The 26,134-nt window shown below is 47.6% G+C and overlaps 1 protein-coding gene across 1 annotated transcript; it reads right to left on the reverse strand.

The window, feature by feature from the left end:
• Positions 1-9,636: 9,636 nt before the first annotated feature.
• C1QTNF8 (C1q and tumor necrosis factor related protein 8) lies at positions 9,637-19,101 on the reverse strand. The gene is made up of 3 exons (XM_010086517.1): positions 18,845-19,101; positions 10,937-11,180; positions 9,637-10,184 (listed from the first exon to the last, which is right to left on the reverse strand). The coding sequence occupies exons 2-3, from the start codon at positions 11,163-11,165 to the stop codon at positions 9,637-9,639; spliced, it is 777 nt and encodes a 258-aa protein (XP_010084819.1). The 5' UTR covers positions 11,166-11,180; positions 18,845-19,101.
• Between the last annotated feature and the right edge of the window lie 7,033 nt (positions 19,102-26,134).

A 26,134-nucleotide genomic window follows, 5' to 3' on the forward strand; every position in this document is an offset into this window, starting at 1 on the left:
CAGCGCAGCAAAGTGTCATTTACATAGAATAAATTAATGTCACCAAATTGTAGTTGGATTTTTCTGACACCTGTGAAATCTTATGTGGGGGAAATGGAATCGCATCACATTTCTGACCTGATGGAGCTGTGATATAACTGTGAAGCTGAGCTGGAACACGCAGACCAAGCCAAGCAAGGGGAATAGGGGGTTTCTGCACCCCTGAAATGTTGGAGTTTATTGGCAGGGTAACATCGACCCTCCCCTCCCATCTGGGATGCTCCACAGGCTCTGCAAAGCCAGCACAATAGATACCAGGTAAACCCAGCATGAATTTAGTCTCCAGTCACTCCAGGCAGTCCATTTAGGTGAAATTCACTGCTGTGCCAGGGGCCAGAGTGAAGCACTTAGGTCTCACAGTGCCGGACCTGGCGCTGGCTGGCTGCACGGGGCTGGATTTCAGCCTTTGTACATCCCTCGAGAAATTTTCCAAGAGGATATTAAAACACCTCCATATTGTTCAGTGAGCAGGAGCCAGCATTGTCAGAGATGCACTTAGCAAAGAGCATTTGCAATTTCCAGACAGCACAAAAAAGAAAAAAAAAAAAAAAAAGAGCGTGGAAAATGGAATTGAATGAAAAGCCCATACACAAAGCTGTTTCTCTTCCTTTCTTCCCCTTTTCCAACCATCCTCCCTCCCCAACCCTTAAAAGATCCAACTTGAAAGCTGAGACTGATCCTAATCATCTAATTAAAATGCTGAAAAATTTCAAAGCATCACATATCCTGCACACCAAGATGAAAAAATAGAATATTCTCAAGATTTTCAACCCTGCCTCAGCAACCCTCCAATTCACTCTGGGACTGGGGAAGATCTTAGCTTGAGGAGGATCGTGATGAATCATAAAAAGTAACAGAGATGTGTGTGACACATCGCCGAGATGTTTGAATTCAGTCTGGCTGACACAGAGCAGGGTGTGCAGGTGACCCTGGCTGGTGGCTCAGGCTGTGTGTGTGTCACCCAGGGCAGGGATGCTGTGACAGCTCTGCTGGACCAGCCTGGGGGATGCTGCTGGTCCAGGGATGGGCTTCAGGTGAGCAGAAAGCCTGAATTTCATGGGACACCTCTCAACAGGAACCAGCTACGTTCTTTTTTAATGGGACAAAAACCAGAAAAGAAATACAAGGGTTCTGCAAAATGTAGTTAAGAATTGCTCTGAACTGATTTCTTGATTTCTTAACCAGGCTTTCGACAGCTCAGCTGCACTTCTCACTTGGGCTCAAATCATCACTGGGAATAACCCGCTCCGTGGTCAACTGGGCTGAGCGGAGTGGGAGGGAGGGACATGAATTGTGCTGTGAACGTTCCAGTTTGGATGTTACTTTTTGGTATTTTCTCCAATAAATGAGTGTAGCATCAAAGGCATCACTTCAGCTGGGATATTTTGCCCTGTTTGGCTGCACCGCAGATCTGCGTGTTAGTAGCAATAAAGACTAAAACTCGCTGTTGTTGCTCAGTTCTCGTGAGTGTAAGCATCAAGGCGAGGAGCCCAACAGGAGCGTGCAAACACACGCTTTCACTGATGCTTTTCCAGTCCAACTGAATTCCAGAGGGAAATGACAGCACAAATTTGTGCCACTTGACAATTTAGCAAGTGTCGTTTCCAGTGAGTAACAATCACAGCAAGCTCGAGAAGCCTGAAAGAAACTCTTCCCGGGGCAGAAGGCTGGGAAAGCTCCACTTTGCTCTGTGTGCTGTCTCACCTGGAATTCTCCGAGGGTCTTTTTCAAGTAGTTCTTTGCATCAGGTCTTCCTGTGCACAAGCCACTTTACACAGAAAGTGATGCTGTATTTAATTTGCTTGCAAATGCCAACACGCAAACAAACTCCTTTTGCTCAGCAGCTGGCCGAGGCTGCAGCCCAGGAGCTGGGGATAAGAGATTACAGGAAACTTCCCCAGGATCCAAACCAGGTCCCAGGCAGAGATGAATTCTGCAATTAATTTCAACAATAGCAGGATCCCATTCAACTCATAAATCACTTGGGAACAATATTGTATCTGCTGCCACAGGGTATTGTTCAGTGTGAAATGAAAAGCATTTGGGGAATTTTATGTGGAGTGCTGTGGCTCTTTTTGCATTTTAAAGACCTCATCCTTGACTTGCAAAGCCACTCTGCCTCTGACCAATGCCACCTAATAATAAAAGCTTTTGGTATTTCCCTTTTCACTAGTTCAGCAGTGAGGCAGTGCAGTAATTCAGAAGGTGCAGGTTCAGCACCGTCGCAGCTTTTTCAGCTTCACACGAGAGGTGCAGCCCCAGCGCACCCCGAGACAACGGCTCCTGCTGCAGGGGAACAAGCCGCAGCAAAACGGGAGGAATGCCTGTGCCGCTGCTAATTAGAGGGAGAGATCACCTGGTTATTGTTATTATTTATCATGCACATCCCAGGGCTGTCCTGAGATGCTGCAGGCTGACTTTCAGCGAGCCAATTCTCCATGAAGGCAGTGGGTGCTGAGGATAAATCGCTTTGCCTGGGCAGAAGAGCGTTGCAGGTCATCAAAGTGGGCGAACTGCTCTGCCCGGAGCCCCAGCGGGGAAGCAGCTATTTGGCTGGATGGAGTCCGTGGTATCTGTTGGCTCGGAACACCCACCGCTTTCTTCCCTAAAGCCCCTAACAAATGACATCGCCAGTAATTAAGCAAATGTGGTTAGTGGTTTCATGGCTGATAAATTGTAACTGCTATTCTTAATGAGCAGAGAGGCTCAATTAGATGAGGTTAATATAGCAAATAAACGCTATTTGCTCCACTTCAGAGCCATCCAAGGTGAAACACCCCAGCACTGGGAGATACTGAGCACAAACTGCAGCCACACCAGGGACACTGATGATCGAACACTTGCTAACGCGCAAACCATCAGCAGACCTGCCACTAAACACCCAAAATCCCCAGGACAGGTAACTTGAATCATCTCCAGCAACGGGCCAGGACTGACCAGTACAGGCAGTGCTGGCTCTACAGTTCAGGCCAGGTTCCCACTATCGGCTTGATTTTACTCCATCCTGATCTCAAATGTGCAGTTAAAGGAACAATTGGAGATTGTACTAGGTTGTGTCACAACTTCTCCAAATATCTGAGCTGTGTAACCAGCACCAGCCGTTCCTCCAGCCTTCACAAACAGGAGCAGGGCTGGGGAGGAACCCCTGCCAGAATCCAGAGCACATCAGCACCCTTTCCCAGCCCCCATCCACCTTAACTTTGGGTCTTCAGAGCGCTAAGTGCTTCTGTTTCTTAATGAGATAATTACATAAATCAGCTGTTCGAGGCTATTTTAAATTTCCCTGGTTTAGTATGGCAGAGAGCAACTGCCATCCCCTGTTAGAGTTAACATTGTGCAGGGAACCTCTAGGACTCAGCGTGGCTGTAGCATCCCAAACTAAGTGTGCCCAGTAGGTTTTTTCATGTTTCCTGCGTTACACACTCCTCCCAGCCCTGTGTTTCCATTCCCAGGAGGGCAGCAAGGGCGATGTACAATAAAGTCAAGACACGCAGCACCGCTGACGGAGGGGCACGGGAAGCACGGCAGGAGAGAGCAAGGAGGAGCTGGCATCCACATCACCTATCCCAGCAGTTCCTTCTGGATTTTGTTACATCTTAAAAATAGCAGACGACAAGTCTTGCACCTGGTGAGCACCACTGCGGTGGCGTTACACTGCTGTCAGCTCATTTCTCCACCCTGGGGAACAACTGCCACTCGTGTGTGGTCTGAGGGACCCCAACGATGCTGTGGTTCCCCTGCTGAGACCGACATCCTGCTCAGTGGCTGGTCTGGTTCTACGGAGCATTTCCCACAGAGAGGAGCAGGTTGCAGGGACAGGACCCATGTTTCTTCATAGTTGTGTGTTTTCAAATCTTTTTACTGGAGTTTGAAAGCCTTGGCATTTTCCCTCCCCCTGGAGCATTGCCTGAGCTTTTCCCTCCTTGATTTTACCCAGGACTGAAAGGAAAAGCAACAGGGACTCCTGCCCAGGCCACTTCAGAGAAATTCTTATCAATGGGGTCGAGGCAGCAGAAATAAGAGTGGCAGACCCCCCAAAGCAGGCAGACATTGTTTAATTCCCCGGACACTAACGCCTGTCTGGGCTTGCCATCCAAGATCTGCACAGCAGCGTGTGATTTACACTTCACCGTACAGGTGCCTTTCAATCAACAGGATTCTGCCTTGAAAGGGGTGAAAAGCACAAACAGAAGGAAGAATGACCTTGTCAAGGAATTGATTTGCATCCTTCCTTGCTTGGAAACAGGGAGATGCGATTCCCTGGGTGCACCCAGGCAGCTGCCGTGCAGTGCTGGCATGTTGCATCAGCAAAAAACCAAACCCAGTGGCAATTCCTCCGTTTCCCGCAATGGAAGTTTCTCTCCTTGTGAGTTGGTTTTAATTCAATTTTCCCAAGCAGAAAGGAGTTGCAAATAGCATTAGGTTATCATGCCCAATGGATGGCAGCGATTGTCGGGTTGCCCAGATCCTCTGCAGCAGCTTGTGGCTGGAGCATGACATGGAGCTGATGTGAAGAAAATATCCGCTGGTTTGGGAGAGGGGAAGCGAAGTCCCACCATGGCAGCACCAGAGGGGTTCCACCAGCTCGTCCTCCCTGCGTGACAGTCCTGGAGCTGCAGGCAGCGCTGGCAGAGGGGACAGAGCTCTGCCCACGGTCCTACTGTGGACAAATCCAGCACCATGAGGACGAGTCCCCAGCTCTGAGCTCTCCCCACGAGAAGATGGGTCTGGCCCCATTGTACACTGGAGGGGTTCAAGGCCAGGCTGGATGAGGCTTTGGGCAACCTGGGCTAGTGGGAGGTGTCCCTGCCCATGGCAGGGGTGGCACTGGGTGGGCTTTGAGGTCCCTTCCAGCCCAAACCATTCTGTGAGTCTATGACTCGATAAGACAGCTCCTGTCCCATTGTAGGGGCACACAGCGTGTGACCTCTTTTACCAAGGGAATTCTAACTGAAGGCAGAAAGCATCTAAAATCTCACAAAATTAGGCAAAGAAGTGGTGCTGAGGAGCCAGGTACTGTGAACGGGCAGAGGGATGACACAGGTTTGCAGTTTGCAGGTGCTGCTGCTTGGACCTTTACCCTGAAAGATAAAACCGCCCTGGAAAATGAGGGTGCGGGAGGAGAAAGAGGCACCGTCAGGCTGTGGCAGGGACAGGCAAGGTGCACAGCATGGAGCAAGGACATGGAAACCTCCCCCCCCCGCTGCGTCCCACCTTGCCCTGAGAAACTCATGGGGGGGATGATGGAGGGCTCCCCAGCCTGTCCCGGGGCACCCCGGCTGCTCTGTCTGCAGACACCCCAATGGTTTGGGAAACACCATTCCCAGCGCCCCCCCAGCCCGGCAGACTGAAGGGCAAGGGTGGGGAAGCAGCGATGTCAGCACAGCATGTGCTGGCCAAAGTCTCCAGCCTTTCAGCTCTGGATTGCTCCCTGGTCCGAGTGGTTTCTATTTGTTTTAACACTTTCCTGCTCTATCTGCTACTTTAAATCTCTGGTAGCGAATAGGTTCTTAGTAGAATCATTAAGTTCCATTCAACTCACCCAAATGCAACCCATTAGCTTGATTTGTTGCCTGGTTTCTCTATCTGCATGGATTTTATCTGCCTGTTCCTGTTGTAAAATCAAAGTTTCCTTAACTGAGAGGAAGAAAGCAGTTTGCCCAAGGCAGAGGTTCCTTTTGTTCTTACCCAGACTGACAGAGAAGGATGCTTCCAGAAAGCCAAGAGGGATGAAACCTCACCCGAAGCAGCCCCCCCACCCAAAACAAGGCTGGGAGAGGATGGGGGTGCAGGATCTGCTGGGTACCCCTTCTGCAAGAGGTGGCAGCATCCCTGTGATGGAGAGAGGTGAGCAGGATGCAGCATGATGATATCTGTGTGCAATATTAGCTAATCCACAGAGCAGCTGATACTTAAGCAATGTCAGAATCTCCCACTGACGCCACAGATGTTCCCACACATCCCCAGATGTGCTCAGGAAGAATTTGTCAGGTTTTAGTTTTTGGGTGATTACTGCTTTTAAGATTTGGTTACCTTAAGAGAAGTTTCAAAAGGGATGAGGAGGGTAATCAGGCTTCCAAAAATGTCCAGCACATCCTCAAAGCAAACTGCTTAGTGCCTAAAGGCTCTTAGAGCACAGGCTGCCCAAAGACAGCGTGCCCCGTGTGGGATCAGAGGAGCAACGCCAAACTGCTGCTGGGGAGAAGCATGTTTGCTGCCAGGTCCCATTCTGAATATTTCCAGGAAAAAAAAAAAAAAAAAAAAAAAAGAAAAGAAGAAAAAAAGAAAAGCACACAAAGAGTTAGAGGAACTTAACATTTTGTGTGAAAGTTGGCAGAATAGGGATTTTACCAATCTCATTTTGCTGGGAAAAGCCTGATTCACGCTGTCTCACAGTCCTTACTAAGCTTGTGATGAGCCAGAAGAGAACTGTGATTACAGCAGCTCCTAAGGGATGACTTATTGCTGCAGGCTGAAATCCAATCCAGGAACCTCTCTTTGAAGAGCACAGTTTAAAGACTGAGCACAGAGCATCACTGCAGGCTTACACCCAAAGCCTGGCCCCGGGCGCTGCTGTACAGCGGGAGCAGCAGGATGAGCGCATCCCCTCTCCAGGGTAGCACAAGCACGGGGTGAGCAGGAGAGAGCACAGGAGCCAGGTGGCTTCAGTGGGTAGCTCAAGGGACAGTGGCAGTCCTCCCTGGTCCTCTTCTCACCTGGCTTTGACTACTCATTGCCACCCCAGGGGTGTAAGGAAGGCAATTAACTGGGCTTCAGATTCGCTGCTAAACCTGCAGCAAGACAAGACCTAATCTTCACCCGCTGCTCTATTTATTAGGAATTAAGCTGTAAGGGCTCTCTTAAAGATGACTTTTGCTTTGCAGCTCACCAGAACAGTTTCAGAGAGTCAATGAACTAGTTCAGAAATTTAATCAACTTAAGAGAGGCTGACAGTGCAGAGCAGCAGGATTTGACCAGAACCGAGCATCCAGGGACAGAATAACTAGGAGAGAAAACAGGGAGCACTTATCTAAACAGGGATGCTTGTCCCAGCCCTTGAAGTTGGAACAAACTGAGGGATGCGTTCAGAAGGTGGCTGTAGGAATGTCTTTGTACATTAAGCTTGTTAGATATTTCAATTTTTTTTTTCCCAAAGAACTTGGCAGGTTGAATCTTCTTTTATGCTATAAATGAGTAATTTGAATAATGTATGCAAGCCAATAACCGTTTTTATTATTTGAAAGGTTATTCTGCACCTGAAACCAATGTGGCTTTAATGATTTACTTGCTTATGCCACTGGCGTGTCAGTCATGAGCATTTTGAATGTGTTCTCTTGCTTTAGTAATCAGACTATCTCGAACCGTGTGTTATGGAGAGATGCATACATAGCGATAGAGATGGATGGATTTTTGCTGCTTGCATCCTGGTAGAAAGTAACTTTTCCAAAATCAGTGCAGATTGAACATAAACACATTCTGTGTGTGTTTCTTCCCGTGCTGGATTAAGCACTGTCAATAACTCTGGCTGGGCATGACATTTTCAGAGGGCTGGATTTTTTTTGTATTTTTAATTATAGTCAATGGAGGGAACTGCAGAGGGGGGTAAGCCGAAACTGCGGTGAAACTGCTGGATGTGTGAGGAATGTCAGACAGCCCTGCAACCGCATCAGTGAATAATCCCAGCTCCACCACAGGCATCTCCGGAGCTCCTCTGCCAGCGGTTCCCTGCACCCGCAGGACAGCTTTCTGCAGCTGCAAAATCTAAGCCTGGGCAGGGAATGATTTAGAAGCAGGGAAAAAGGACAGGGAAAAAAACTTTTGAGCTCTCAAATGTGGTACATGGCTGGGAAAACCACTCTGCAAATGCCTTCGCTGAGTCCATCGCGGTGGAAAGGTTTCATCTCGCAGCGCAGCCATCAGGGCTTTTACCACCGTCCTAATGGAAGCAGCTGATGGGGAAGCTTTTTTCGAAGGAGGGTGGGAAGGAGATGCTGTGCAATGGCCTAAGCAGCTGGGATAGCTGACAGCAGGTCAGTGGGGAGCTGCATGAAATGCCTTTAGGGGTGTTTTTTAAAGCTATACGTGGGATGGAAGCAGGAGCAGACTTGATGTCTCAAGGCTTGTAGACCCGTTTTCATCATGCATTTACTTTGCAGAAAGGCTGCTTGAAATTTCCTATCTTCATGAAGATTGTGAGATCTCCAAGATTTGGTATTTATTTTACAGCAAGGGGTCGTTAACTTCTCTGTCTCCCTGTCCTGATCCTTGATGATGGCTGTTTACTGGCCTGCAGGAGAGGAGTTGGTGTCAGTCTAGTTTCTGGAGTCCTTTGGTGTTAAAGTAACTAAAATTGCCACCTGAGGTTGTGGTGGTATATAGGACTGGGTGTTCGGTCTTGTGCTTTTAGCCCTGTACAGTGAAAAATCTTATGGAGATAAGATAAGCAAAACCAGGGTACTCAAAGCAAGTGTACTCAAAGCAATATTTTTATTTCAGCTGCTTTTCCAAACAGCTGTGGGTAGGTGAGGTACGGCAGTGAAGCAGTTTGCCTAGCAAGAACTTCTCATCTATCCTTCATACAAATGGCTTGGGATGCGAGCAACAGACTGGGGGAACGGTAAAGGAGGAGCTGGGGAAAATGATGTTTCTTGCTGCTGCGTGTACCTTTCCACTGTTATGTCAATAAATTTTAGGAAAAAAAAAATCCCCTAGAATATTGCTGCTTGCAGTAAAGCACCTTTCTTCTTTACAATTTTCTTCTCCACTTTCCAGAAATGAGGTTTCAGACATGAGCATGGCCTCACATTCCAACTTGGCAATGAGCACTCTGAAATTGGATCCTAAGGCAGCACCCACCGTTTTCCTTAAAATGGGAAATACACACATTCCCAGCCGTGTTGGATGTTCTATTGCTAGCAGTACAGAAGTCTAGCAAAGTTACAGCACATGGCTACAGCTGTACTTAAAACTAGATGCCTCCGAAAAAGCTTTGCCAGATCGATACGCTGTTATTTATCTAATTAGAACATTATGCTCTCAGAATGCAATATTACCTGAAATGGAACAGAAATGTAATTTAGGGCAAATGTACTGTGCAAAATATTGTTCTTAACACTGGTGTGTTCGTGCCTACCTGAGTGGAGCAGACCTGGAGTAGGTGCTGGCAAGTGTGGGCTATCACTAGCAACACAACAAAGATACTCAAGTGTTGTTGTAGGACTGCTGACAGTCCTTAACTAGCACCCAGATAACTGGTATCTGAAGATGATCCTCAGATATAATTGTCTTCTCTAAAGAAGAGCAAAGAAGTTAAATTTTTGCTGCCAACCTGGCAAACTCTTTAGGGATGTTACTGGGGATCTATACATGGGTCTTCTTCAGGGCACATAAGGGCTGAAGCCTTCTCGGTACTTGTGTAGCTTGCACCACCTTGGAACAGTCACCTCCATCCACACAGGTGTCTTTGGCATGGACAGACAACTTTGTTGGCAGGCCAGGAGGCCCGTGATCCTTCCAAGTGGAACTAGATGTGTGCATTTCTAAAAGGGAAGATGCTAATCTATCTACCAAAGCTTTGAGCCTAAAGCTGATGCATGGCTACTCTACGGCTGGCTTGATTAAATGGCCGTTGAAGATGATGTAAACATCAGACTCCTCGCTATAGATGGCATTTTCTCGCTCCCGCTTGAACATCCTCACCCAGACCTCGTCTCCTTCCTGCAGGTCCAGCATCAGGCTCTGGCTCTGCATGATGCTCCGGTCACTGGGCTGGGCGTAGAGGATGGCCGCCTCTTTCTCGTTCTTCATCAAGTGCAGGTAGGTCTCCTTGAAGTTCCAGGTGTGGACGTTGAGGCTGAAGTAGTAGATTCCTGCCACATAGCAGAAGAACTTCCCCGAGAACATGTTGAAGTGCTTGTAGAGGTTCACGAACTCGGTGTCAAAAGTGACGTGCTGGAAGTAGTCTGAGCTGTGAAGGGGTTTTCTCCGACCCACCGAGAAGGCGGCGTAGAGCTGCTTGCAGGAATGGCCTTGTGGGCCAGGCTGGCCTTTCTGGCCTTTCTGTCCATTAACACCACGTAACCCTCTTTGTCCTTCCTTCCCAACTGCTCCAGGGTACCCTTTCTCTCCCATTTCACCTTTCTCACCTGTGGGCATAAAGGAGAACCTTGTCAAACACAAGCAGGCGTAGCCCAGGCTGCAGAAGCATCCTTGCTGGAGACAACCAGCAAAGCAGCTGCTAAAATGCTGTTTTCCCAGTATGGATATCTGGAAGCATTGGTCAGACACCAGCACGCTCTTAATTTTCAGAAGGATAAGAGTGCCAGGTGAAAGCTGGCCCCACTGAGCTTGTTGGGCCAATGTTCAATATCCAAGCCTGACCACAGCAGTTGGATGAATCCAGTATTCATGAACCCAGTCCCTGTGTCCAGAGGTTTGGGCAAGAAAAGTTACTGATTTTGCTGAGGTCTGATTTGGGTCTGGAAGAGGTGGTTGGGTTTGTCTGGTCTGCGCAGCCCCACTTGCAGGACTCCCTGGCACATCTCCTGTATTATATGCTTTTTTTTTTTTTTTTTTTGCCTGCCTTACTGAGACAAAAAATGTGCAATGGAAAAAGCGAGTGAGCATCCTTCCTAGTTTATAACTACCGTTTAGTAATTCTGTGATAACACTTGCATCGGGTTTTTAGTGGGACCTAAGTTGAGCTTCCACTGATTCTGGGTTTTGATGGATTAGTGTCTTTCACCAACTCTTCTCATTTGCACACAGTTACAGCCCTTGCCCTTCTTTGGGGTAAATAAAGTGGATGAGTTTCTTAGTACAGGGAGGAGCACATCTTGCAAAATGCGGGTGAGCAAGTAAGATAAAGGATGTGATCATGGTCATCAGCTGTACCCACCTTTGAGGATGGTGATATCTATAGTGGGCTGGACTTTGGGTACCGAATAGGCAGGGTCGCTGCTCATCCTCGTGTATCGGGAGGAGATGATGGAGACGGGCTGCTCCGAAGGCCCGCAGCATCGCACGCACGAGAGGCGCCGCGGTTGTTCCCGCCTTGGTAGACCCTTGTCTAGCACAGCACCGACGTTTGCCATGGACACCAAGAGCAGGAACAACATGGCACTCATCTTCAGCAGAGCCAGCTGGACCGAGCAAAGGAACAGAAATGATTAACACAGGGATTCGAATTGGCACTTCTGATGGGCCATCTGTTAATGTTACCACCGGGTGCATTTCTTCTGATTAATTATTAGCTTATCTCGTAGTGGCACCAGGAGACTCCAGGTAGGAAGAGTGCCCCACTGTGTACTGTTTACAAGCAACGGAAAAGGCAATCCCTGTCCCTCATTACCTACGGTTGGAATATCTGACACGAGACGCCAGGTAAACAAAAGAAAAAAAAAGAGAAAAAAAAGACCAGAGCCAAAGCCAGCTGAGATTGGAAGCTAAGGCTGAGATACTTAAAGCTGTTGTAGCAAGCGCTGTTCAAGGCACACTCGCTGCCTGGTGGTGGTTGGAACAGCCCTTGCAAAAGCTGCTGGGTAAAAGACATGAAGTGTTGGTTTGTTTATTGCATTGCCATCCTGAAAAATTCAAAATCAGATGTAGCAAGTGAACCTTTATTTAGATACAGAGCCTAAACCTGATTTTTTTTTTTTTTTAGGAAAAACCTGGAGGAAAAAGAAACTAAAATAAACCAAAAGCATTTGTCTCTTTAGATGGTCTCTCCCAGCCTCTTGCTGGTAACCTCCTCCCAAGGTGCCTTTGCCAAGCAGTTTGTGGCTTTTACCATATCCATGTGCTCTTCCTAGCAGAATTTCTGTCTATGCTTATGCTTTCCATTTTTATTTTCCAAAATGCAGAATGAGAAGCCAAGCAGCTGCAGCAAACAGACTGAACTGGGGTTTGCTCTGCAGAAATGCTAGTTTTGGAGATCATCTGTTACATTTTCATCTGCTAGTGGCAAGCTCCAAAGGCCCACGATACTGGGTGAAATGAACAGAGAGAAAATGTTTCTGGTGGGGCAAAGGAGGTGGATTTGCTTTAACTCCCCATCAGCACTCTTCCTGTGGAGGGATTGGAGCTGGAGACAAGCAACTGCCTCCTCGTACCATGTATAATTAGTGTCATTCTACTGATTGCGGTGGTGTTTCGTACAAGGCAGAATTTGGACCGATGCCTTTTTGGACCTTATCCAAAGCCCAGTGAGTCAGATGGACTCTTGTTGACCTCAGGCTGGGAACAGCTTTTACAGCTCCTCTTCTAGCAGCTTTAATTCCTGGAACAGGTGGGGAAGGTAGCACCTAGATGTCCTGGCTTTCAGAAATAGCTCAACGGACACACAGGTCCCATCTGCATGTTTGGGCTGTGCAGAGGGAAGGAGGGAGGGCATCCTGCCCCAGAACTCTGCAAAGGCTTCACCGCGCATGAAATGCACAAAATTGCAAAAATATTAAAAAATTGTCAGCATGGGGCAAGGTACTTGGGTTGTACAGGCATTCTTGGGAGATGCTTTCTTCTAGTTCTTACCTGCCCAGAAGAACTGTCATTCACACCTTTTATTACTTGGTGCAATCCAGCTCCTTGGCAACCCCATGAATACTTATTAGCGGCAACATAATAACCTTCCTTTTGACAGCAACGAAAGTTCTTTCATCAAATCTGTCACAACTTGAAATCATCTTTCTGTTCACAGTTGTACCTCATTCCAGGCACAAGTCTGAGGCGGGATTAATACTCTCTTTCTATCAGTGTTCAGGGCCTGAATTTCATTTTCATTAAGTCCTTTTTAATTTTCATTCACTTCTTAAGCCATCTCCGTGCTGCCAAACAGGAGCAGAAATGCAATGCAAGTCTAAAAGGCCACCAGCTCATCAATAACCAGCCCGTATGTGACCAGAACAGAAAGTTTGCACGATGGAGAGCATTCGGGGTCCATGTAATGTTCCTGGGGTCTCCTCTGCTGTGATTACAGTTGGTGCATATACACATGGTCTAAAGACATGTTCACACAGAGTCCCAGGCAATCAGGGCCAATATATCCCCTGGGGGACTGAAAGCTATTTAGCCCTTCTTAGGAGCGTGGGCAGTCAACACCCTGGGGATAAAGTGTAGGGCATTTGATTACATTACCAGAACATTAAAACCAGAGGGCATAACTGCTCATAATACCTTCATGAAGGAGAAAGAGCATTCATTAAGAGGGGTATTCATAATGGGCGGCAGGGAAAGGATTCATAAATATGAAGAAATTACTTTACATTTTTATAGGCCATTATTCTCCCTAAGATGAATGACTTTTCTTTTTTTCAGAAGTGACTTAAGGGGAAAAAAAAAAAAAGTCTGGGTGAAAAATCAGTGTTCAGGTTGTGCGCATTTTACAGTATTGTGATCCAAGCACCCCCCGAAGAAATCATGGCCACTTGCATGATTCATGAAGAACTATTACTCAAGTTACCGGCTAGAAATTGCATTGGGAAAAAAAAAAAAAAGAAGCAAATGATGCAACAATCCAGCCAGTTTAGGGCATCCTAGACCTGACACCCCCACACCATGTTTTCCTTCAAAAAGTTAGTGAAGTTAGTTCACTGAAGTGTGTTTTGGTTGCAATATCTGTGGTTAGGTGAAACCTTAATGATGTATGTGAATAAACAGAGTTTCAGATTTGCAGTCTGCTCGTAGCAGACAAGAAGGGACAGAAGAAGAAGTAAAATAAGAAAAAGGTAAGAGAGCAAAGAGTCTGAGAGGACTGCAAGAAAAGGACGATGAATTCAGCAATATGGGATTATATTTGGAAGATATCCAGCACAAAACCGGAGATCAGATGAAGGAAAAAACCCCAAACCAGAGAAATCAAATGTTCATCAGGAAAGGAAACAAACCTGGTAAGGATTTCCTTATAATAAGATCATGTCAATCTGGAGAAAAGAATGATTTGAGCCAAATTTCAGAGGAGAAGCAAATATAATTCTTGTGGTGGTGGGGAAGTCAAATCTGATGCCTTGGAAAAAAAAAATACAAAAGGATGAAGCTCAGAATTTCAGCCCTGTGAGGTAAAGCGAGAGGCTGTTTTTAGCCATTTGTTTTTTCCCTTAAAGATAATTATTGTGGTCTTATTTTCGCAAATGTGGCGATGATGGATTTGACTTCAGCTGCACAGGTTCATTTTCTTAGAGAAGGCAGCAAACAACGAGCTGGGCTTTGCTCTGCTCTGGCCATGACTCACCAGAGCCCGGGCTGGATGGCTGCCTCTCCCGCACATCACTCAGATCCCCACCCAGGAGGGACATAAATCCATCCTCCTTCCCACCGAGGGACATCCATCCTCCTCCCCACCGAGAGACATCCATCCATCCTCCCTCCTACCGAGGGACATCCATCCTCCTTCCCACTGAGGGACATCCATCCTCCTTCCCACCGAGGGACATCCATCCTCCTTCCCACCAAGCAACATCCATCCTCCTTCCCACCGCCAGCTGACACACTCGTTAGAGCCTGAAATGATGCATTAGTACCGAGCTGAATGCCCCAAGGCTGCAAAACTGAGTTCGTTTCTCCTTGGTCATCCTTCATGACACCTCTCTAGAGATGGGCAAGAGCATCCTGAAAGCAACAGATGGAAACTGGGAGGATAAATTCATGTCTTTGTCTTCCGTATGAGGAACCTGCAAACTGGTTCAATTCAGAAAACTTGTTATTCCCATCGGGTAGAAAAACCCAGAGATTATGACAGACACACAGGCATCCTAACGGCTGGGAGGGAAACCGGTCTCCTGTCTTTGGAAGCTTTGCAATCTGTAAATATTTTACCCGAGGACATGAAAATGCCCTCCCTGTCTCAAAACTCTTTTTTTCAGTTCAGCTTGTTTGGCTCTTCTTTAGCTGGGGTTCATTTTGAAACAGTTAATTGCCGATGAGTTTGAAACGTTTCAGTTGAAAAGCTTGCGGCAACATGTCGAAAAATGTAAATTGCTTTGATGCTTCTGACACTTCTTGCAAAACGCTCGCGAAGCAGAAAACTCCCCATGAGGCCGAGCCCACGACCTGTTCTGTTGCAATAGGTAATTGCAAGATAAATTATTTGCTCTTCCTAGATGACTTTCAAGCCTCCCCATTCACAGCCCCCAGCCTCTGCAAGTGGAGCCCGGATGGAGCCCAGCAACCAAGTGTGAATTTAATCTGATGCTAAGGAAGAAATTCTGCATGTGCTGAATGGGCAGATCTATCTTTTGGGCAATATTCTGGCAAAGAAAATTACAATTTATGAATGATGAAATAAGACGTCTGATGAAAAGGCAGCGAATTTCAGTGGATTTTGGTGATGAGGATGGCTGGTGGTTGTTTGTGTTCGTTATAACATCAGAATAGATGTTATTGTTGGAGAGCTGCTTAAATGTAATGAAAGATTTCTTTGACTGAAACCACTCTTTAGCTAAGGTATAAAAAGACTTGGCTTTTTCTGTCCCTTTTCTTCCCCTCTGAATTTCCGAGTGGAAAGACAAGATTAAAATATTACCAAAAGGGATTGTTTGTTCAGGTATTTCTGCCTGGCCCAAAACAAGAAGAAAAACAAGTGAAAATACCAGTCTCCTTGCATTAAATCCAAATACTCCAGTTGTTCAGACCCTTCTGAAAGGGTGTGTCTGTCTTTCTAACCAGAGCAAGCAATACCAACCCTTTAACACACTGCTGGTCAGGATGCAGTGCCCAACCAGGGATGCTGTTGTCTACCATGCTCAGTCCAAGGCAGAAGAGATGATTAAATAACATATTTTTGCTTTGCACTGACCTTGAAAGTTCTCTAACTTAAATATAATCCATCAATCTTTTTATTTACACATTTTTTTTTAACCTGTAATGAATAACCTGCATCCAAAGTGCTGGTTTTCCAGCAACACCTGGCATTCCCAGTGTCTGCCAGCCAAAAACAAGCCAAATTGCTCCCACGCAGGGCTCTAGAGATGCCCCAGACCTTTGCTAGGGAAGGGCAGAAACCATTAGTTCCAGTTCAGGGAGTTAAATGATGTGATTCTTTCTTCTTCTGTGCAGCTTCTTATTTAAATATATTTTCCTGATGCTATTACAGCTGGAGAGAGCACCTTGATTGATTTTTTTGGTTCATGATTGAGTTTAATCTTATAGCTCAAGGTAGACAGCTTATGTATGCAGCGCATTTGCTCACGCAAAGCTTTTTAATCATTCTGTGTACCCGAGGAATTTTAACACTTCGATATGAAGGAACACATTTGTGCAATTGAAATGATAAGAAATCCCCATAATATCTGCAAAAATAGCTCACTTGCTCTGCACACAGAGAAAATAGAGCAAGGATGCAAAGCCAGTCAGCCTGGAGGCTGGACCAAAAGGTTTTCCCTCTGGTTGGCAACACAGAGATTGCAATGGGAACCCTGATCTTGGCCAAGCCATGGTCCATGGGCATTTCAAGGTACACTTCTCCCTTAATCTACCCCAGGCCCATGTTTTTCACTGGGCACAGTGGAAGTACGACCTTACCCCGCAGGGATGCTGGCAGAATAAATCCCATTAATACCTGTGCTGAGCTCACACGCTGCTTTATTGAGAGCTCACACGGCAGAAATTGTTCTTGGATCCCTGAGCTGCGCTTTAAATTCCTGCCAGCATCTTCTTTCCTGTTATTCCCAGGGCTTCACTCGGAAAAGCAATCTATGACTATCTTTGTTTTTAAATTCACAGTGTGCGGGACAGCGCCAGCCACCGCCCGTTTGAATTAGTGACCGATCTGGGCTGCATGGGTCATCTGGGGGCAGTTCAGAGTCAAACCTTTCTTGCGCCACAGAGATGGAAAACACATGGATGTGTCAGCCTCGAACCTCGGCATTGTTCCAGAGATGGAAAAAATTCCGGTTCTGCTTTTTTACCTTTTGTCTTCTGTCCAGCCTCGACCTCCTCACCGCTCCGGAGCCCTTTGCATCGCCAGCAGCAGGAAGCGAAGCATCCTTAGGGCTGGGTTTGTCTGGACACTGGACTTCCTCTTGGAAATCATTTATTTGTGATTTTTTTTCTTTTTCTTCCCCAGGAGGATCTAAAATTTCTTCATGAGCAACTTATTGTAAAAAAGCCTGAAGGAGCTTGTGTGTTTTCCAAGCCAGGGCTGTTCCTCTGCTTGCGGTGCCGGAGCCGAGCACGGGGCAGCTCCTCTCCGACACGATGCTGCAGGGATGCTTCGCTCAAGCCGAACATCCGGAGCCCGTCTGCAGCCATGAAGTGACTTGAGGGCTCACAGTCAAGAATATTTGGATGCCAAAAAGCAACATGGTTTAAAAATTTCCGCTGGCTGTAGTGGTTTGCAGATGACCGACGTTAACGCCCTCGTGTCCGCAGTGTTTATACAACGCTGGGGTGAAGCAGAAGAGGGGATGGGAATGCTACTAGAGCCAGTCGGGCCGGTTTGAGCCCGGAGAGTTGTGAGTGGGGTGGGAACAGAGGCAAAGCCAGGATCCAGCCATGGAGAGCTCCGGGAATGTTAACCGCATCCATATTTGTAATGGCTTGGGTGGACATCTGGTCAGTGAGTTTGTAGCTCCATTTCTAATGATCTGGTTTGTTTTTTATTGTCTGGTGCTTTTTTAGCCTGTGCCTGTTTCCAGTGTGGGTGACTCGCCCCAATTCCTCTGTCTCGGGGAGGAGGTGGAACACCTTCACCCCCACCAGTACAACCAGTACAACCCTGAGCAGCAGCAGCTCACGCAGTCCCCACGTGCTCTCACCTCTCAGGTGTGCGAAGAGATGAGGATCCCAAGCAAACATCCCTTCCTGCTTCCCGCACACGCTTAGACCTGGGGGGCTGTATGGCTTTAACGCAGCCCCCTGCAGTGTGCCTGGATGGGAACGGTCCTGTGCCCCTGGGCACCAGCATCTTCGCATGGTGCTGCAGCTGCTGGTATCACGCTTATCTCAGGGAGAAAAAAGATGTTTGCTGGTTCCTAAAGAAACAACTCTTCCTCCTCTTCTCCTCCTCTTCCCTGCCTGCACCTCCAGCTCCTGGCAATGTCCTGGACATGGCTCTGCTCCAGCCTCAGCGGCTCCTTGAAAGCCGTCCCGTCTCCGTAGCAAACCCCGCCGGTGATTCAGCCCCGCGCTGCCACAGGGCACGTTCCAGTACATCACTCCCAGGGCAGCGTCTCCGATAGAACAAATCACTTTGATGGAGTGGACGGCACCCAACTCTCCCTCGCCCTTCCCAGCGGAACAGCAGCTTTCCCGGGACTTGCTGCCACTGACCCGGCTGCTCCGGGATCTCGGCTTTCCATGAGCAGGCAGAGGGGTCCCTGCCGCGGGTCCGGGGGTGGGACACAGGGGCAGGGGACCCTCCTGTCTCACTGCTGCAAAGCCCTGCCCATGGCTTGGGAGCGAGCAGCACGTTTCAAACAACTGCGGTTCCCCAGTGAGGCTGCAGAAGCAAAGTGCCCGGAAAGTTTCCACAGCTGCAGGAGATGCCAAGAATCAGCTTTTTCCTGCCCTGGGCTCCCATGGCAGCAGGGGAGCCTGCATCAGATCAGCACTGTCCCCATCCCACTGCCCAGCCACGGCTAAGAGCAAGATCAGAATAGAAGCAAGCATCGCTCTGGAGTGCAAAAGGTGGTTAAAGAGACGAGGAGTGTTAGTAGGAACAAATTTGAGCCAGCTCAGCAATAACCTGGCCTTGCGCTGATTTTGCCTGCGGCAGTGAAGCCTCACCCAAGCAACCGGCTTCTGCAGGGTGGGAACACTTTGTTCCCTATAGCAATAGTATTTTTTTTCCCCAACTTCGATCCATTTAACTTACCGTGTGACTCAGAACCTCTGTCTCTTACTGTCCTTGCTGCTGCTCAGCAGGATGCATAATATGAAAGCTGCCGTTCATTCAGGTTTTTTAGTTCTCGGTGGCGGCTGCAGCTTCCTAGCTGGAGTCCAAACGAAACACTGAAAGTCAGTCCGGCTCTTTGTGAAACCCAGCAGCTAGGCTGTTTGCAAAAGCAGGGGTTTTTGCTTGTGTCTTTGCTTGCATCAACTCGTGCTGGGTTCCTGTGCTTTTGTCCTGCTGCAGTTTCCTTTGGACTCGCAGCCGGTCTGATGGGTTGCACGGTGCCTCTCACAATGATGGAAATGAAAAGCAAAAAAATTTGTGAATAGAAAAAAAAAATGGATCAAAAAACCACAGACCCAAAACCACATCCAGCGTTCCAGCCAAGAGAGAAAGTGCCGGGATCACATGGAAATAATTTTTCTTTGGGAGATTTCAGGATCTTTTTAGGCAGGAGAAAGGAGGAAAAAAAAAAAAAAAAAACAAACCCACAATAAAAGGTCTGGCTTCTGTGCATGAGCTGTGAAGGTGACAAAAGCTTCTTGAAGGGCTGCAGGAATGGAAACTGCCATTAATTGTAAAGATAATTATAAAAGGGAAGTTAAAAGAGATGGGTATCCTACACAGTGCAAGTTCCAGCATCATTCCTGCACTAAGACTGAAAAGCCCAGCAATGTTTTGATTGTCCTGAGAACATCAGGAGGGAAAAGGTGTGCTTTGTCCTTTCACAGTGCCCTTCCCTCTTCAGGTCACAACTCCAAAAAACTTTTTTGTTTTTTTTTTGAAACAGTCTCTGCCTTACTGAAGGAGGGATGAGCTGCAAGAGTGCCTTGGGAACCCCCCTGCTTTTTTAAAACCCCTACAAAGCCTCCCCATCCCTCCCTGGCTCACCCAGGCCAAGGACATCTCAGCTGAGGTCCTCAGAAGGTCCCACGTCTCTGCTCCAGGTGCTGCTGCGCCCGGCGGTCACCCGTCCCCCATAGCTCGGAGCCATGGGTCAGAGGCAGGAGAGAGTTGTCATGATGGAAAAAGGAGTTTGCATTCTTTGCAGAATGAAATAAGAAACAAATCAACTTTTAAAGCTGTAGGTGGACCCGGGTTATGTAAGGGAGAACTCAAATTGCTTGCAGATGACTTATGCTGGGAATGTTTTTATATTGGTGGTGTTAAAAAAAACTAGCAGGTGATTAAAACAGACTGCAGCACGATACTTCTTTTTTATTTTTTTAAATTCAAAATTCTGCTTCCAGAGGGATGAGGAGGGGGAAGAGGGGCTGTTGGAGAGCCAGGGCTGCACCCGTACCAGGGGGCAGGGAAGATCTACACGTGCTGCTGGTGCTGGGCTGCGCGGCTCCGTTAGCAAGGAGCAACGAGGCGAAATGCAGAGGTTTGCTCCTGTCCCAGCATGAACCCGAGCAGCCTCCAGCTCTCCATGAGTCACCCTCCAGCGCTGGGCTCCTGCAGCCCAGCCTTCCTGGAGCCCTCCCATCCCCATCCCCGTCCCCATCCCTGTGTCCCTGTCTCCATCCCCTCCCGCCACAGCAGTGGTCCCCATCCCAGACCCGCAGGGATGGGCAGGAGCCACCTGGAGATGGGCACGTGGAGCCATGTGCAGCACGGGGGGAAATGCAGCCTCAGGCTTTCCAAAGCTGCCAGGAAAAAGGAAAACTTTACTCATCCTCTTTTTGGAGGGACCTCAAACAGCCTCTAAGAAAAGAAATGACTTTGCTTCACAAATGCCAAGCAAAAGCCTTTCCTGTCATCTTCTCTGTTCTGGATTAAACACCACATTTGTGTCACCTTTTCTCATGCCTCATGTTTCCCGGGTGCCTTCTCCATCTCCCGGCTCTCTTGATGTTGGTCGGCACCTTTCGTGGAGGGGAGAGGTTCCTCCGTGTGTCCTGCACCGGTGCCTTCAAAGCCACCCTGTTGGAGTTGCTGCATTTCCTTGGTCCCACAAATCACCTTGGACTCCAGAAACAAATATTCTGCATTAATGCATTTGTGTCATGGTCCATAGGGGCACCATGTCGGTGCCATCGATGCCTTTGCAGGATTTGGGTCTATCTGCATCCTGAGCACCCTGTGCACAGTGTCGGAGGATTCCATTCCTTCCTTTGTCCTCTGGTAAATATTTATAACTAGAAGACAATGAGTAAATGATATCTGTTAGCCCTGCTGAGACACAGGAGCTGCTTTGCATCAAGTATGTCCTTGCAGCAAGAACCGATGCAAAATAAAAGCACAAACACAAATGCCAAAGCACTGGAAGCGGAGGGACAGCATTCCTGGAGACGGGAATTTGGTTCCTGGCTCTGCCGCCAGCTCTGTGGGGTTTGGGGAAGCTCCCCTCCACCCTCCTGGGGACGCCACGTCTCTTCTCCCATTCTTCATCACCTATTTTTAGACTAAGCTCTTGAAGGCCAAAAAAATGTATAATGGGAGTGCAACCGGGCAGAGCTCTGGTTTCACTGGGGGGTGTGAGGCCACCGCTGAGAATGGCTATAAAAAGAGTTTATAGATGTAACGCAAGAAAAAAGTGTTTGGGGCTCTGAAAATTACCTTAGCTGGTCAAAGACTGTCCAAAACCAGTCTATATGGGATTTTTTAATTTTTTCTCTGAAATTTAGGACAGAAGAAAAATGTTATGGTAACTAGCAGCTGGCATCGGAGCCAGTGTCTCCAGATTAAACAGGTTTTCTGCCTCTGAAAACGACAGCCTCCTTTTTCGAAATAATAATCACATTCAAGGAAGAAGGATATTTCTGTTTACACAGTTGATTTATAAAGCTTGGCTTTTGTCCATGCAGGGACCAAGGAAAAAAAAAAAAAAAAAAAAAAAAATCAGTTCTGCACACTGCTGAAGGCTTGCAGCAAATTAATAAAAAACTCTGTGTGCGATAGAGCCGCGAGTTCGGGGCATGCTGAGCCCGTCTGCCTGCTGTCTGCGAGAGAGCAGGGCAGTTATTGCAGTGAATGAAACACAACATTAAACAGTCCTCAGCTAGGACATGTGTACACCTATGGAAAATTTGAGGGATGTAAAGGATCAGCTGGCAAAGCCCTGGTTTGCTCTGCAGCCTTGGTGTGCTGAAACAAGTCTGGTCTACAGGGTTCTTCCAAATCAGTCAATTGATGAAGAGCTGGGGATTTTAGGAGGGTGCTGGCTTGGTGCTGGAGCTTACTTGGGAGCACGTGCTCGAGGAGGAGCATTTACAGGTGGGAAAGGACACCCAGAGATGCACATACACGAGCTGGTGCTCCGGGAAGACGGTACTGGTGACCCAGTGCTGAATCCAGGATGTGGTCCCCTGGGATGCTGGAGCCTCCGAGCTCTGCAAACGTCTTTCCCTGCGTGGTCAGGCCACAGTCGCAGCTCTGCTTGCATAAAAAGCCGTTGGAAACGTCTCAGACAGTGCCTGCAGGCACGCTCAGCCTTTCTCCTTCTAAGGCATAACTTTTTTTTTTTTTTTAGTTTTCAAGCTAAAAAATAAATTTAGCTACACTACTATATGCAATGGCTGAAGTGATTTGAGCTGTAACCAGCTCTTTAAACGAAAAGGCATGTTTTCGATGGATTTTTCCACCAGTGTGGGCGATGTGTGTTTGCTCTCCCCTCTCCCTCCGTGCCACGAGAGCGTCCGCACCACGTGGCAGAGCCGCGCACAGCTGCTTCCTATGGAAACATTAAATATTAACCGGAGTTTCCTCCTGCCTTTCTGCTGGGGTCTCGGTTTGGATCCCTGGCATTTGCAAAGCGCAGCCAGAGCTCTGCGGTGCTGAGCCCAGACGATGCGCGGGGAGCCGGGAGGGTGTGTGCAGAGATGTGATTAATGCAGCGGCTGCGCTGAACTCCAAAAATAAGTGGAAAAAGTGAAGAGCAGCTCTCTCTGCCCTGCCGTGTCAGCCAGGCAGCCCAGGAGGAGCTTTCAAAGCTTCTAATATAGTAATCCCCAATCGATCATATAATTTAATGCAATAAAATATCTATATGTGTGTGCACGTGTGAGTGTGTGCTGCTTTCAAGCGGCCGGTTCCACAAAGCCAAGAATAATTACGAGCTAATTGGAATTTAGACAGCAGCGTGCGAATGGTAATTGGGAACTGCTTAAGAATAATTTATTAAAGAGCGTGAAAGCTGTGATTTCACATCAGTGTGAGAAAACATCTACAGCTAAAGCCTGGTTTGGAGGGGAAGGGAAAGCTTTCTGGATGAGAAATGAAACATCAGAGGTAACGAGGAGAAGAGGGTGGCTTTCCCCAGCCTGCCGGAGCCTGCCAGGGTTGCTCACACTGAGAAATATTTGCAAAAGGGAAATCAGATTATCTGGATGAATACAGGTTAATCAGCTTTACACTGAACCCGTCAAAGTAACACAATTGCTGATGATGTCTAATGAAGGGTTAATGGAGAGTGATGCAGCCGATGCCAATCAGCCAGGACTGGTGGGAAGCAGATCTCCTAGACCTTAATTTCTATGCTATGATACAAGTTTATTTGGTGTAGGTATGCAGACTTGGGCAGAACACTGGTCAAAACCTTTTAATTAAAAAAATGGAAGTGATCCTAATTCAGGCTGGCACGGAGGGACGGGCGAGCAGGTTTGCAGCAGCCTGTCAGGGAGGGATGATCTCTCAGGGCTAGCGAGGCACAATGCCACCAGGACCAGTCACCACGAACCGGATCAACATTGTCAGGAACCTGCTGAAGAACCAAGGGGGACTCTTAACATGGACTACAAGCGCTCTAAGCCGCAGCATTGATTCATCATTAAACCGCATCTACAAGCTGTCAAGCTTTGGACATTTAAGTCCCTGTTCTGAAATCTAAATTTGGAAATCCTGAAAGATTGGAATCGTGGTTTTCAGTTAAGCCTTTGTTAAATGGAAATGGGAGTTCACAGTGGTCATAAATCGCAGATCCGTCTCCCCCTGCGCCCACCTTCCCTTTGCATATAAAGCAGCTGTGCTTTGCCAAATAGCCTCTTAGGCAGGACTTAGAGCATGAATTTGCTTTAAACCCGGGGTTTAGTGTGATTAGCACCAGCTAATCTGGCAGGGCGTTAGGCATGCGGTGAGAATGCCATCTGAGCCCTTTGTGTGCATCCCTTTTTGGGGAGAGCAGCAGGGCTTTGCAGCCCTTCTCATCGTGGGGAGAATGTTTGCTCAGGTCTGTGGCACATCTTGGAATTTTCACAGCATGTAACATAAAAGGCAGCTTGATTTATTCTGTGCATTTTCTCAAAAAAAAAAAATTACTTAGAGTAATACCAGGCAATGAGCACTGTTCCTGCCTTTAGACCTTCTTAAAAATCCAACCTGGTGACAGACCCAGATCAAAATAGTCAAACCCAGGAAGAAATCCTGGGCACAGCACCAGTGCTCGGTGTTCAGATAGTTTTATCACACTGGCTGCAGTTATATGGAAACCAAATGAGCTGAGAAGGAAAATATTTCTCGTTGTTGTTTTGTTTCCAGGACAAAAGAGAGTTTTTATTTTTTCACTTTAATTTCCTTTCCAGTTTTTAGATTACTTGATAATTATATGGTGCCGAGCAAATAGATAATGCTCTAGCTTTTTGTAAATGACTTGGAAGTTTTCTTTAATCCCTTGGTAGGGTTCACCTGGTATGTCATTCATCACGCTGCTGCTCTGCATTCCAGCTACTGGGCTGGTTTAATTTGCTAGGCTGAATGAAATAGCTTTACCATGCCTGCTTATACGGGAGTAATGATGGGTAGAACCCCGTAGCACATAATAATTGCTATTTTCCACAGAGTGATGCATGCATGTTCTCAGAATAATCTTTAAAAAGTTAAAACTCCTGAGAGTGAGACAAGTTGTGGACAACAGAGTAAAAATGATGGAGGGTGGTTTTCTTCCCAGATTTTTTTTTTAATAATATCTCTAGTTTGGGGCTTTGAAATGGTATTTGCTGATTGAATCCCGTGGTGGTGACACCACGCTCCCCCTTGCCACTGCAGTGCAGGTCTTGTCTCTCCCTGTGGGCAGATGTCCCCACATCTACATCCCCAGGAACCCTTTCAGCGTGTTCTAGGTCTGAACCTCATAAAAATCATAGAATCACAGGATGGTTTGGGTTGGAAAGGACCTTAGGGGTCATCTAGTCCCACCCCCTGCCATGGGCAGGGACCCCTCCCACCAGCCCAGGTTGCCCAAAGCCTCATCCAGCCTGGCCTTGAACCCCTCCAGGGATGGGGCATCCACAGCTTCTCTGGGCACCCTGGGCCACTGCCTCACCCCCCGCACAGGAAAACATTTCTTCCCAATATCTCATCTCAATCTCCCCTCTTGCAGCTTTAAGCCGTTACCCCTCGCCCTATTGCTATATTCCCTGATAGAGTCTCTCCCAAACGTCAGTCTGGAACCCACCTTTCGCCTACGACTTTTCTGCTGGAAAAGGAAGCTGAAGACAGATCGCAATAATTTTTCAGCGGGGAGATCAATGCCGGGGATGGCTCCAGACAAGCCTGTTGGCTGAGGACGCGTTGCCTTGCTCAACCCCCCTGATTCTGGCAGCACATTGACATGTGTCCATCACCCCAGCCCGATCAATACCCTGACATTTCGCGTTGTCCGTGCAGACCTTTCCCTGGCACAAAGGAGCTCAGGCTGCCTGTGCCCGGGGGGGTTTGCACCGCAGCCCACCTCTCCATCCCCTCCTGGAGCCCGGGGCAGCTCAGGCTGGGCTCTGGTGGCGTTTCTGCTCTCGGATGGCTCTCAGCTCCTCTGTTAATCTCCTACTAAACACTCCTTGGTATCGCTGCTCAGGCTTCACACTTATTTCCTGCGCCGTGGCAGGCAGGGCTGAAGCTATCGGTGGATTTTGATTCCCTGGTGGCAGTTGCAGAAGCAATGTGGAAGAGTTGGCTGAGATATCGATAAACTAAATCTGCCCCCTGAGTTCCTCTGGGAATTATTCTTCATTGCTTAAATTGAGGCTGTTTTATTTTTGCAATGAATTTTTAAAGAATACCCAGCCTGAGAGTTTTCCAAGAGCAAGGACCTGTGATTCAAAAGTGTGAGTAAAAATTACTCATCTGTGTGAGGGAATCAGAGATGAGGCGGTTTGATAAATAAAGAAAAATTAGAGCATGTGCTTTATAAACAGATTCAATGCCAAAACTTCTGATGCACTCATGTTACACAAACCCCAAGAAGAAAATCTTTGCTTTTAAGAACTTGTAATTGAAGGAAACAGAGAAAGAATAATCTTCAGGCAAGTCAGGGGCAGAGATGGGCACAGAAAG

Source organism: Pterocles gutturalis, unplaced genomic scaffold (genome assembly GCF_000699245.1).
Source record: "Pterocles gutturalis isolate BGI_N339 unplaced genomic scaffold, ASM69924v1 scaffold8766, whole genome shotgun sequence".
NCBI classification, from domain to species: Eukaryota; Metazoa; Chordata; class Aves; order Pterocliformes; family Pteroclidae; genus Pterocles; species Pterocles gutturalis.